Genomic DNA, 11,260 nt, shown 5'->3' on the forward strand with positions numbered 1-11,260 from the left:
ACAGCCTAGAGGAATGGACCAGGCTGCAGAGCTGTGCTTGGAACTCTTGAGTTCCCAAGGCTGTAGGCAGGAGAGGACGGAAAGGCCAGTCCATGCCACAGGCAGTGGTGATGACTCAGGATGTGGATATAAAGACTCAGATAGGAAAGTCAGCAATGCTGGCCAGATCCTGAGAAGGTCATACACCAAAAAGACCCTCTCTCGGACAGAAGCTGCCCCCTGCATGGGGCAGCTGCAGAATAGTTTGTTCCCTGGGTAAGCTGCGTCAGAGCAGGGGAGACAAGGAGCGGGGAGGGTCTGGGTGGGGCACTAACAGGCCACTCCTGGCCAGCTTCTCCTGGGCCTCAAGGAAAACTGCTGCAACATGGGGAGGTGAGGACTCCCAAACCTCCTCTAGAAAGGCCAAACCTAGGCTTTCTGGTCACCTTGGCTGGGACCTATGCTTATCCTGAGAACCGAGAGCAACAGCTAGGCTTTCCGGCCTGGGCTTCCGGCTTTACAGGCCTCCCTTGGAGATGCGGTGTGTGAAGCCACGGCACTGCGCCCTCCAAGCCTCCGTCTCCTCAGCTATCTCGTGGATCCAGGACTCCTGGCCCACAAACTCTGGGGATGGCCCAGAGAAGCTAAGTTGTTCCATACAAATGCCACATACTTTTTATTTTGCACCTGACAAGGCCCAATTCCCCCACCGGCACGTTCAGTAATCAAAGCCTCCCCCTGCCTTCTCAACTTTCTAGGCCCCCAAGGCTTTGCAGTGGAGCTACCATTGTCCTTCCTATGACTGAGCACTTCAGTGTGGTGACAAAATGGGCAATGTTTGGAAACTCAGGGGCACAGAGAGGACCTGGGGGCCTCAGGAAAGGGAAGTCAAGGGCGGCTTCAACTCTCATCCCCAAAGTTCCTGCAGAGCAGACCATGGCCAAAGGAAGGAGGCCAAGGCTTGGCACCGCCAGCCACAAAGATGATAAAGTTCTTCCGCCCCCTGCTCCAGGCAGAGGGCACAGCACACAGAGCTATGGGAGCGCTCACCCCATAGGAATCAGGCAATCTCTGGCCTTCTCCTTCTCCATCAAGCGCGAAGTAATATTTCCAGGGTTCCCTCTGTCAGCCAAGGACATGGACTCCACCCTGGGGAGGAGGAAGAGGAGGAGAAGGTAAGGTGAACTGGGCCCTGGCAGGACTCCTCCAGGAACAGCTGTACACTTGGCAAGTGCTAGGAAATAGCCAGGGAGCCCTAGGAAGTCCAGTGGGCCTCTGGGAGCCACAGGCAGGGCACCTGGCCAGCCAGGCCCAGCTGCGAGTATGGCACTACTGAGCCCTGTCTCCACTTCACCCCCGACCCCAGCACAAAGCACTGCACAATAAACACTCCTGGGGCAGGGCTATGCTTCCCTATACAACTGCTCAGTCAGCCAACTGGCAAGTCCAGAGCAACGCCTTCCCGTGTCAGCCACAGAAGAGGAAACACATCCACAAGCCCGAGCCTACCCTCAGGGCCCACAAATTCAGAGGGGAGAAGAGACAATTTAAAAGTAATCACAAAGCGGAGCTCAAAGGGTGATCAGACCTACATCGATAAGGAAGTGCTGCAAGCTGAGAGGAAGGAAGTGGTGTAGTGTGGTCCAAAAGGGCTTTGAGGAGATGGGGGACCCTGATGCCTCAAGGATGATAACAGATAACCTTGGCTGAGTGCTTTTCACATGCCCAGCACTATTCTGAACTCTTCAGATATTAGAGTGCGTCAGTGTCAGTCACATGACAAATACTCCATCATGTAAGCTGTTGCTATTACTCCATAATCTTCCCATCAACTTCAACAGAGCTGAGCTAGGTATCCCCCTTTTATAGACCAGCAGACCGAGGTCTAGAGACTGTATAACTTGTCCATGGTCACCCAGCCTGGATCCACATTTAGGTAGTCTGGCCCCAGAGCCCACTTCCAGCTAGAATGCCCTGTGCTATATACTTGCTGATCAAAGCCTCTGGGGAACAGTCCGCCTGGGATGTAGGTGTCAGGCCTGGCCCAGATCTTAATATCCTAGTACCACGGTCCTTGACCTGCTTGGGAATCAGATACCCTGTAAGATACTCATAAAGGCTCCAGCCCTTCTCAAGTTATCCACACCACCTCTCACCCGGGCAGATAGAGAGAAATCAAAGGGCAGTGGCCCTTGCCCAGCCAAAGTCCTTGTAGAGTGGTCTTTGGCTTTATTTACAGCTGCAGACATCGGTCAGTACAACTCAGTGCCAGATGCCACGGCCCTGGGACAGGGGCCAGCAATGCTTCCTCTCAAGAAATACTTTAAAGAGGATGTGAAAGGCAGTGGGGGCATGTCAGAACCCTGGGGCTGCTTGCCTCCCCCAGCCTGCCAAAGCCCTTACTCCCCTGCCCTCCCAGTACCAGATGCCCACCCAAGCCTGGGTCCCAGTGCCCTGCCCTTCCCTGGAGGCACTGCCAAACACAACTTCTGCAGCTCCATTCACTGCAGCCAATGATGGAGTCACAGTCTAGGAGGAGGTGACAGTGACCAAACCACCACAAATCTGATCTTGTCCCTCATAGCCCATACGCAGCTGGAAGTTTCCACACTGGTATGAGGGTGGGAGACAAGAGGACAGACAGCCTAGTAAAATGAACAAACTAGTGATACAGTAGGCGGCTGGCCCTGGCTTTAGAGAGCCCAAACTGCAACTTCTCTCTCAGCAGCACCGTGAATCCACAAGGGCTACAAAAGGAGACCCCAGTGCTGTATTTTCTCAAAATGTTTTCCCACATATTCCAGCCTGAAAGAGTTCCAAGAAAGTAAGCTTTTAGAGGCCAACCGCCCTCCCCTGCTAGTGCTGAGAGGTGTGAGTGATTCCTGAGCAGCCAGAGTTGGGAGCCACTCCCAAGCTGCATTTGTGAGAATCCACTCCTGACCAGCTGCCTAAAGGGGATGGGGCAATCCCGAAATCATGGCCTCTGAGAACTCAAGAGATGAAAATTAGTTTTATTGTCACAAGTTGGTTAATAAGCTCCGGCAGAAAAAAATTCTTACCCACAGGCCATGCCAATGTCATAAGACCCATTTCTGATGCCACCTGCAACAAAAGCATTTCATAAACATCCTTTGCCAGAGTCTACCTGTTCCGGAAGCAGTGGAGCCTCTTCCCCACCTGGCCTCTAGATGGGACTCAGCCCCAGCCTCAGAAACGGAAGACCCAGGAGTGTTGAGAAAAGGCTTGGGGCAGTGGTAGGGGCACTCCTGCACTCTTTCTGTGGTTAGAGTCCTCTCAGAAATCCTTATTGCTTGCCCAGCAGACAGCAACTTTGCTGACCCAAACCCACAGGCCAGGACCAAGGCACCTACCCAGTCCACTTACCAGCTATGTTGGCCACTGCCTGGAGCCCCGACGAGCACTGTCTATTGACAGTGGACAGAGGCACAGTCTCCGGGATGTCACTGAAACAGAAGGTGAGACAGTAGAATCAGCCCCCTCTTGCATGCCGGCCTCTCATGGAAAGCAGTCCTGTGCCTCTACCTGCCCCCTCAAGCGATGTAAAGGGCAGGGGAACATGGAGGCCAGCAGCCCTGCCTCCATGCCAGGCCAGATCCATGGAATGAGGGTGGGCAGCTACTGGGCAGACCCCATCTGCGCAGGCTCTTGCTCCCCAGGGCCCCATAAGCACATTCCCTTCCATTCCTGTGAGTATCTTCCATCAAAGACCAAGCGCAGCCCAAGGGAAGGGAAGCATGTCTGGCCCTTCTCTCTCTCCCTCTGAAGATTCGGAAATGAAAGCCATGTATCTCTGTTTCCCCCAAAGAACAGAGAAAAGATCCTGTTGCTGGGACAGAGCACCAGAGCAACAGCAATGTCTAAAGTCTGAGGCCAGGGACCCTCAGCTTACCAGTAATCGTACAGCTAAGCCCGCGTGTTCCCACAGACTCCTGAAAACCTGACCCCACCTAGACGGAGAACTCTGACGGGCATCATGTGTTCTAACATCTATCACTCTGGTGTGTTCTCCAGACTCTCACACCGGTCTTAGCCCTGGAAGCTAGCAGGGCTTCCCCTCCTGATGTAACCTGCCTTGGCCAACAGCACAAAGCCCTAGGGAAATTTCCAGACCTCCTCAGACCCACAGACTCAGAACCTGAGGGGGTGGAAGCACCCTGGTGATTGCGGTGTGCAGCCAGAGCTGGGAACCTCTGATCTGGTGTCCAGGCCAGGCTCTACAGAGACTCTCAGGCGGATCACCTCCTGTGCAGCCTGTGTGATGCCTCCCGGGTCCCTTAACTGCCTAGTAGGTAGTTACCATTTCTTCACTCAACCCACCAGGTGTTCGCTAAGTACCTACTTAGCACAAGGCACCACCTGAGGGATGCTGAGATGCACATAACACTGTGCCCTGGAGGATGCCCAAGCAACACACAGAAAATGAATCCACTAGCAGAGACTGAAATAATAGGGCAAGAGGGCAAACCGCATCGCAAGGAAGCACATGGCTAGCTACTACCGGATTGGAAGGAGCTCTCATTTTCAGCCTGAGAGCCTGGATACGTCAAGTCAAAATGGTAAGACTATGTTTGGGCAAGGTTTAGCTAGGGCAGAAAGAGGAGGTAGGGCTAGCACTTCAAGGAGAGAGAATGACCGTATCAGGGAGGACAGCAGGCCGACAGGCCAGCTGAACGAAGAAAAGTCAAGGTGAGTAAGCAGCTGGGAGATGAAGCTGGAAGGTAAGTCTGGAGCCGGATTGCAGGGGCCTTGAACTACAGGCTGGGCAGCGTAAATCTCTCCCGGTTCCTACAGGGTTTTTGTTTTCCTGTTCCTTCACTAGCTCATGTTCCTATTTATTCTTCTCCATGTACCTGGAAGTACAAAGCTGAGCAGGTCTTAAAGCTATGCATGAAAATAATTAAGCACTCTCTCCCCTGCAGGTGCGTAAAGGGAAGTTTACCAGGTCTCCTCCTGGGCGTCCCTCTTCCCCATGGTTCTGCCCTACCCCAAAGGGTCTGCTAGTGGGTTATGACGTTATGACTGGAGTTCCCAGCTCAACTAGTAAAAAGGCTGAAAGTCACTTTTCAGCATGCTTACTTGGTTACTCACCTGACAAATGGGAACAGAATCCACACTTAGAAAAGGCAAGCAACAACCTTTTGGCTAAAAATCAAGCCACAGAGAACTTTTGCTCCAGTGTCAAAGGCCTTGTGCACCCGGGCTCAGCACCTGAAGGGCTCACCCTCCCTTCAGAGTAGCGGAGAGGTGAGTCCACAAGGGGAGGGAGCCAAGGACTCTGGTTGCCTCATTCTGGCGTCCAACCTGATCCTCCCCAACCTGCGGGCCGAGTTCCCTGGGCCCATTAAAGTGTCAAAATGGCCAACCCATGGCTACAACTAGAAAAGTTTACCTCAGAAACTGGGCGATTCGGGCCATGATTGCCCCGGCCCCGGGCTGCAGCACATTTCCTGTGGACAACAAACTTCCATTCAGTGCCAGGTGTGGTATTCTGGGCACTAAGGCATAGCTGTGAATACCGGAGATGAGACGTTCCAGTTCTTTCTTCGGGAACGCTAGCCCTTGGCAGCTCTGGAACACCGGGGTTTGGAGCAGGGAGAGCAAGCCATACAACAGCTTGTCCTGGTCTTCCACCAGCTCCTGTCCCCAGGGGTCCCACGCTCACTTGCCCATGCACCCGGCTTTTCCAAATCAGCACAGATGGACAGGTTGCCTATCTTTAAAAGTGACATGGGAGTTTCTGAAAATGCACATGTCCCCAGGTGTCCTCCTCTGAGCCCTGCTGTCACCCCAGAGGACTGCCGACCTAGGGGTGGCATCTACCGGATAAGACTCTCGCCATATCCTGTTGCTATATCTCAAGGTGAGCGGTAGAACAGAGGGCTGGACTGAAGGTCAAGGCCATGGAGGTTCCCCCAGTGAAAACTCGGGGTGGGGAGGTGCGGAGGGCTCTGGACAAACGAAGAACGGGGAGGGCCCAGCGCAGGGCCTGGCTGGTGCGCTCACCGACACAGATGTCCCCCAGCTGTTCCGGCCGCAGATTCACGTCCTGGAGAACCGCGGTCATGACAGCCGAGAGAAGCTCGTCGGGGGTGGTGTCCTGCAGCGGGAGGAGCAGCTGCGGTGACCCCCACTCCCCCATACCCACTCCAGGGAGACAAAGCGACCACAGCTGGGTGCGGAGCTGCCTCCGGCATCCAGGGGATCCAAACATACGAGCGGGACCCCAGGCCGCGCCGACGTCTTCCCAAACCGGGCGCCCAGACCCTCGGGCCTCACCTTGAAGCCGCCGCGGCCCGCCCGGCAGATGGCGGTGCGCCGCCCGTGCACCACCACCACGTCCGCGGCCGAGGCCTGCGGGGCGCCGGTCGCGCAAGGCGCCGCCTGCAGCGTCCAGCCGGGATCGGGCTTGCCAGCCAGGTGGCCCAGCACTACCGACAGCCTCCGCATTGCGCAGCTCCACTCTGCAGAACTGACCGCCGGAGTCAACAGACGACTGCCTGCGCACGCGCAGAACCACACCTCAGCCCCCACGGCCTAAACAGCCAAGCAAACAAAAGTCCCGCCCACCTTCCGCCTCAGCCAACCACAAGGTGAGTCAGCCTGGGGCCCCGCCTCTCCCGCCACCGCCTACCGAGCCCTCTATCGGAGGGCTAGCAGTCACCGCCCAGACGAGCTTTCCACTCAAATGCCCCGCCTACCTTAACATACCGCAGCCAACCAGATGGCGGACCTCTATGAATCCCCGCCCAGAAAAGCAGACCGGAAGCCTTTCCACCTTTTGTAGCCAAACCCGAGACCGGATCCCCAAAGCCCTGCCCCCTGCCCGCCTCCCAACGGACGGCTGGACCGCCAGGACCGCTTCCTGCTTGGGATGGAGATGGAAGCCGGGCCTCCAAGTCCTCTACCCACTTCCTGGTCGGCTCTGCTATCCCTGCGGTCCCAGTACCCAAGCTGGGGGACCTAAATACTTCCGAGACGCCCGAGTCCTACTCCGACGTGGCTGGGCTTTCTCATTCTTTCGAGAAGACCGGGAATTTGGGCTTTCGGGCTGGCCGGGAGAACAGATTTCACAGAGGGGCTGGGGGGTGACAAGCTCTCTAACTGGAGAAGGAACATCTCACACTTTTACCAGTTTGACACCCAGTTGGAATGATTTTATTAGTGCCCATTTCCCGTGCTAGGCTGGGATCTCCAGCAAGGCAAAGAGGTATCCGGGAAACTGCGACTCGCTTGGCACTTAATAGATGATCGATAAATACTTGTTGAATGAGCAAATGAATCAATCGGGGCTCCCCAGGTCTGGATTGTGACCTTAACCCGAAAGAGCAAGGTCACGTGCGCCCTTGACTCCCAGTAGCCGGGCCGTGTCTTTACCTGAGATCCTGGAGAGCAGCGCTGGGCTTCCCACAGGCACTAAAGCACAGGGCGCCTTGTGTTTCCCAGCCTAGCGTCACGACGCCCCCAACCGTTTCGAGGTTGCCTCGGGCTCCAGAGGTGTCCCTTTCCCACTCCCCCTGGCGTGCATAGCAGGGGTCTCTCCGTACCCCTACCGGCAGGATTGCGTGTTACCCAGAGACAGCGGAGGGGGGAGCTGGTGCCTTCCTCCTCGCCATCCTCGAGGGCAGGACCGTATGAACCCCTCAGAAGCCCAGTGGAAGAATTGTGACTCCAGATCCCAAATAGCAAGTCCCGTCTCCTACAACCCCCGAAAGGCCGACCTCACTCCGCCGCCCACCTACTACCAGCACCACCAGACCTCGAGGCGGCGCCGCGGACCTCTCCGGCTCTCAAAAGGCAGATGCCGACTTCCCAACCTCCCCCTGCCTCCCCGCCCCCCCGAGACCGCCAGGGTGGAGGTGGACGCCCCCGCCTCCGCATTTCTGCGCGGGGCTCCAGATTGCAGGGCAGGGCGGCGCTTCTCGGAAAGCGAAAGCCCGCGGGGCGGGGCGGGAGCCGTAGGAGAAAGAGGAAGCGCTGGCAGACAACGCGACCCGTCCGCGCCGAGGCTCCAGGACAGCCCGCCATGGCTGCAGAAGGTCCCCGCGCGGAGTCTGTGGCCCCCGTCTTCTCCACATCCTCCCTGCCCCTGGCTGCTCTCAACATGCGAGTGCGGCGCCGCCTGTCGCTGTTCTTGAACGTGCGGACGCAGGTGGCGGCCGACTGGACGGTGCTGGCAGAGGAGATGGATTTTGAGTACTTGGAGATCCGGCAGCTGGAGTCGCACGCCGACCCCACGGGCAGGCTGCTGGACGCCTGGCAGGGACGCCCCGGTGCCTCGGTAGGCCGGCTGCTGGAGCTGCTCACCAAGCTGGGCCGCGACGACGTGCTGCTGGAGCTGGGACCCAGCATTGGTGAGGACATCCCCTTCCTGGCCTCGTACCTGGGGGGTGAGGAGGCTGACTTTCCGGCCTCAGCATGTCTCCCCTGAAGAGACCCTGTTTTCCCCCTTGGGGGCCTGGAGAAGCCTGAAGAGGGAGAACTATGCGGGTGCAGTTCCTTCTTAATAACTGGGACCTGCTAGGGACTGGAGAAAAGTCCGGAGAGGCGGAGATGGGAAGGAAGCAGCTTAGGCAGAGGCTTTCAGGTAGGGCCAGGAGTTAGAATCAGGCTTCTGTGGGGGCGTCTGGGCTGTTTCAAGTAGAGCAACAGGACAGGCGGGGGACTGACAGTGGACTGTCTTAGAAACCTCAAGTCCTGGGGAAGTGCAGCCCTTCCTGCTACCCACTGGCACTTACATAATATACACGCATAGGCGTTGGGCACAGCCGCCCACAGGCAGGCATACCTTGCTGGGTTGGAATCACTGCCTTCACTGCACCACAGCCAGTGGGTCAGTCTCCCGAGCCTTTCTGGCACGCTCAGCCCCTTGCTCACATGTGCCCTGGACCCCAGAAGAAGCAGACCTACCTTGATACCATTCTTAGGATCCCTAGGAAGGGACAGCGATACAAACCTGACCTTGATGGACTTCCAGAAAGACAAAACACCACTGACATCCCTTTGGGTCTGTTAGAGCCAGTGGGAGCTCAACTTCTCAGAGCTGTTGAGCTGCTGATGGCACCAGTGGGCTGGGGAAGCCCTGTAGAAGAACCCTGCCATAGGAGGTGGGCAGGGGTGGGATCCTGACTGTGGGTAGAGAGGTGGGCACTCCCGGGGAGCCCGCCATACCCTCTCTCTTCCCCACAGAGGAGGATTGCCAAAAGTATATCTTGAAGCAGCAGCAGGAGGAGGCTGAGAAGCCCTTACAGGTGGCCTCTGTCGACAGCAGTGTCCCACGGACAACAGAGCTGGCGGGCATCACCACACTTGACGACCCCCTGGGTAAGGGTCCAATACTGTTCCCATGGGACCGGTGGAATAGGACAGTGCGGTGTTAAGAGTATGGGTGTTGGAAGCAGATGGGCTGTGGGACCTTGGGCAAGTCACTTAATCTTTCTGAATGTCAGTTTCCTCATCTCAGAAATGGAGATAATAGTCCTACCTCTGGGTTGCTGTGAGACTCTCATGAAATGATACCCATCTTCACGGGTGTGGTGGCTCATGCCTGTAATCCCAACACTTTGGGAGGCCGAGGTGGGTGGATCATCTGAGGTCGGGAGTTCAAGACCAACCCGGGCAACATGCCAAAACCCCATCTCTACTAAAAATACAAAATTTAACTGGGTGTAGTGGCTCACACCTCTAATCCCAGCCATTAGGGAGGCTGAGGCGGGAGAATCGCTTGAAGCTGAGAGGTGGAGGTTGCAGTAATCTTTCCTCTCCTGGGAAGGGCACTTTCTCTAAGGAATATCATCTTGGGAAGGGTGTAAGGCCCAGGGTTGCCTAGGCAGGGGACTCTTGGCTGGACCCCTCCCAAGCCTTCCCACGGAGCTCTGACTACCACCCTGTGCTCTGCACCCAGGGCAAATGCCAGAGCGTTTCGATGCCTTCATCTGCTATTGCCCCAGCGACATCCAGTTTGTGCAGGAGATGATCCGGCAACTGGAACAGACAAACTATCGACTGAAGTTATGTGTGTCTGACCGCGATGTCCTGCCTGGCACCTGTGTCTGGTCTATTGCTAGTGAGCTCATCGAGAAGAGGTTGGCTAAGGTCAAGGGTGGGTGGGTGAGTGGGTGCATGAAGCCCTGCCCACGGGTCCAGATGCTGGGCATCTCCTCCTAGCTGTGCACTGTCCAGCCTGGGCACAGTGGGCCCCTCCTGAAGCTATTCCCAGGCGGTATGCTGGACTAAGTTGCCACAGGATCTGCAGCCTACCCACTCTCCCCTAGGTGCCGCCGGATGGTGGTGGTTGTCTCTGATGATTACCTGCAGAGCAAGGAATGTGACTTCCAGACCAAATTTGCACTCAGCCTCTCTCCAGGTAAGCTCAACCCTGGTCTGGCCAGAAAATGAAGGAGTGAGTAGGTGGGGGCTCTGGACTGTCAGCCTTCCCTCCCCAAGGGCTATGGATGCTGTACCAAAGAACTCCTGAAGACCTCTGTGCACCTGAGCTCCTGTGCATGTGTGTGCCTTTTTGTGTGAGTGAATGTGTGCCAGGGGTGCTTAGATGGGGGATGGCTGTTGTTAACCCCTGGGTTGAAGACTGGGCCTGTCCCACCATGGAACAAGGGCCTGATGCCAGCATGGCACCCCTTTTCTTTCAGGTGCCCACCAGAAGCGACTGATCCCCATCAAGTACAAGGCAATGAACAAGGAGTTCCCCAGCATCCTGAGGTTCATCACTGTCTGTGACTATACCAATCCCTGCACCAAATCTTGGTTCTGGACTCGCCTTGCCAAGGCCCTATCCCTGCCCTGATGACTGCTCTGGGACTCTGGGTGTGTGTGTATCTGTCTGCCTGTCCATGCACTTCTGCCCTGCCTCCTCGGTTGTAGGAGGAATCTGTGCTCTACTTGCCTCTCAATTCCTGGAGATGCCAACTCCACAGACACATCTGCTACAGCTGGACATCATCTGGACATCACATCTTATGTCCTTCATGGAACCAGTGGCTGTGAGGGGCTTGTCCACTGGCTGGCTTACCAGCCAGGACGGTATAGAACAGAACCAGCTGGGACTAGCAGAGCCAGCTCTGAGCTATTCATATACCTTCAGTCTTAGTTTCCCCACCTGAACAGTAGGATGGGGAGAACAGACAGTAGCTGTGTTTGAATCCCTGTAGGAAATGGTGAAGCATAGCTCTGGATCTCCTGGGGGTGACCAATCTTGACTGAGGGAGAGCTGGCTGCTGCTAGACTACCTGCTGGCCGCTGCTGG

General features: G+C 56.3%; 2 protein-coding genes across 4 annotated transcripts; one reads left to right on the forward strand and one right to left on the reverse strand.

The window, feature by feature from the left end:
• Positions 1–6: 6 nt before the first annotated feature.
• On the reverse strand, positions 7–6,734 carry LOC116547092 (3-ketoacyl-CoA thiolase, peroxisomal). Of its 2 annotated transcripts, XM_032273153.1 has the most exons (6): positions 6,277–6,734; positions 6,004–6,097; positions 5,390–5,447; positions 3,364–3,443; positions 3,039–3,081; positions 7–1,128 (listed from the first exon to the last, which is right to left on the reverse strand). In XM_032273153.1, exons 1-6 carry the CDS (start codon positions 6,445–6,447, stop codon positions 1,026–1,028), a joined length of 549 nt encoding a protein of 182 aa, XP_032129044.1. In that variant the 5' UTR covers positions 6,448–6,734; the 3' UTR covers positions 7–1,025. The 2 variants fall into 2 exon arrangements, with proteins under 2 accessions (XP_032129044.1, XP_032129045.1); XM_032273154.1 differs by lacking the exon at positions 3,039–3,081 and having other exon boundaries at positions 1,030–1,128.
• Positions 6,735–7,653: 919 nt separating this feature from the next.
• LOC116547091 (myeloid differentiation primary response protein MyD88) lies at positions 7,654–11,227 on the forward strand. 2 transcript variants are annotated; one of them, XM_032273151.1, is made up of 5 exons: positions 7,654–8,351; positions 9,187–9,321; positions 9,902–10,082; positions 10,272–10,363; positions 10,647–11,227. In XM_032273151.1, the coding sequence occupies exons 1-5, from the start codon at positions 7,799–7,801 to the stop codon at positions 10,799–10,801; spliced, it is 1,116 nt and encodes a 371-aa protein (XP_032129042.1). In that variant the 5' UTR covers positions 7,654–7,798; the 3' UTR covers positions 10,802–11,227. The 2 variants fall into 2 exon arrangements, with proteins under 2 accessions (XP_032129042.1, XP_032129043.1); XM_032273152.1 differs by lacking the exon at positions 7,654–8,351 and adding an exon at positions 8,372–8,584 and having other exon boundaries at positions 10,647–11,225.
• The last annotated feature ends 33 nt before the right edge of the window (positions 11,228–11,260 follow it).

The sequence above is a fragment of the Sapajus apella genome, unplaced genomic scaffold (genome assembly GCF_009761245.1).
Source record: "Sapajus apella isolate SASKATOON/1434 unplaced genomic scaffold, GSC_monkey_1.0 scaffold2044, whole genome shotgun sequence".
NCBI lineage: Eukaryota > Metazoa > Chordata > Mammalia > Primates > Cebidae > Sapajus > Sapajus apella.

What these genes read in the sequence shown, in the direction of transcription:
- LOC116547092 (XM_032273153.1), bottom strand. Translation starts at nt 6,447, where the DNA reads ATGCGGAGGCTGTCGGTAGTGCTGGGCCACCTGGCTGGCAAGCCCGAT. An exon ending in CGGGCCGCGGCGGCTTCAAG is followed by an intron (nt 6,098 to 6,276) that starts GTGAGGCCCGAG and finishes CTCCCGCTGCAG; the next exon opens with GACACCACCCCCGACGAGCT. An exon ending in GCTGGGGGACATCTGTGTCG is followed by an intron (nt 5,448 to 6,003) that starts GTGAGCGCACCA and finishes TGTTGTCCACAG; the next exon opens with GAAATGTGCTGCAGCCCGGG.
- LOC116547091 (XM_032273151.1), top strand. Translation starts at nt 7,799, where the DNA reads ATGCCGACTTCCCAACCTCCCCCTGCCTCCCCGCCCCCCCGAGACCGC. An exon ending in CACACTTGACGACCCCCTGG is followed by an intron (nt 9,322 to 9,901) that starts GTAAGGGTCCAA and finishes CTCTGCACCCAG; the next exon opens with GGCAAATGCCAGAGCGTTTC. An exon ending in TGCACTCAGCCTCTCTCCAG is followed by an intron (nt 10,364 to 10,646) that starts GTAAGCTCAACC and finishes CTTTTCTTTCAG; the next exon opens with GTGCCCACCAGAAGCGACTG.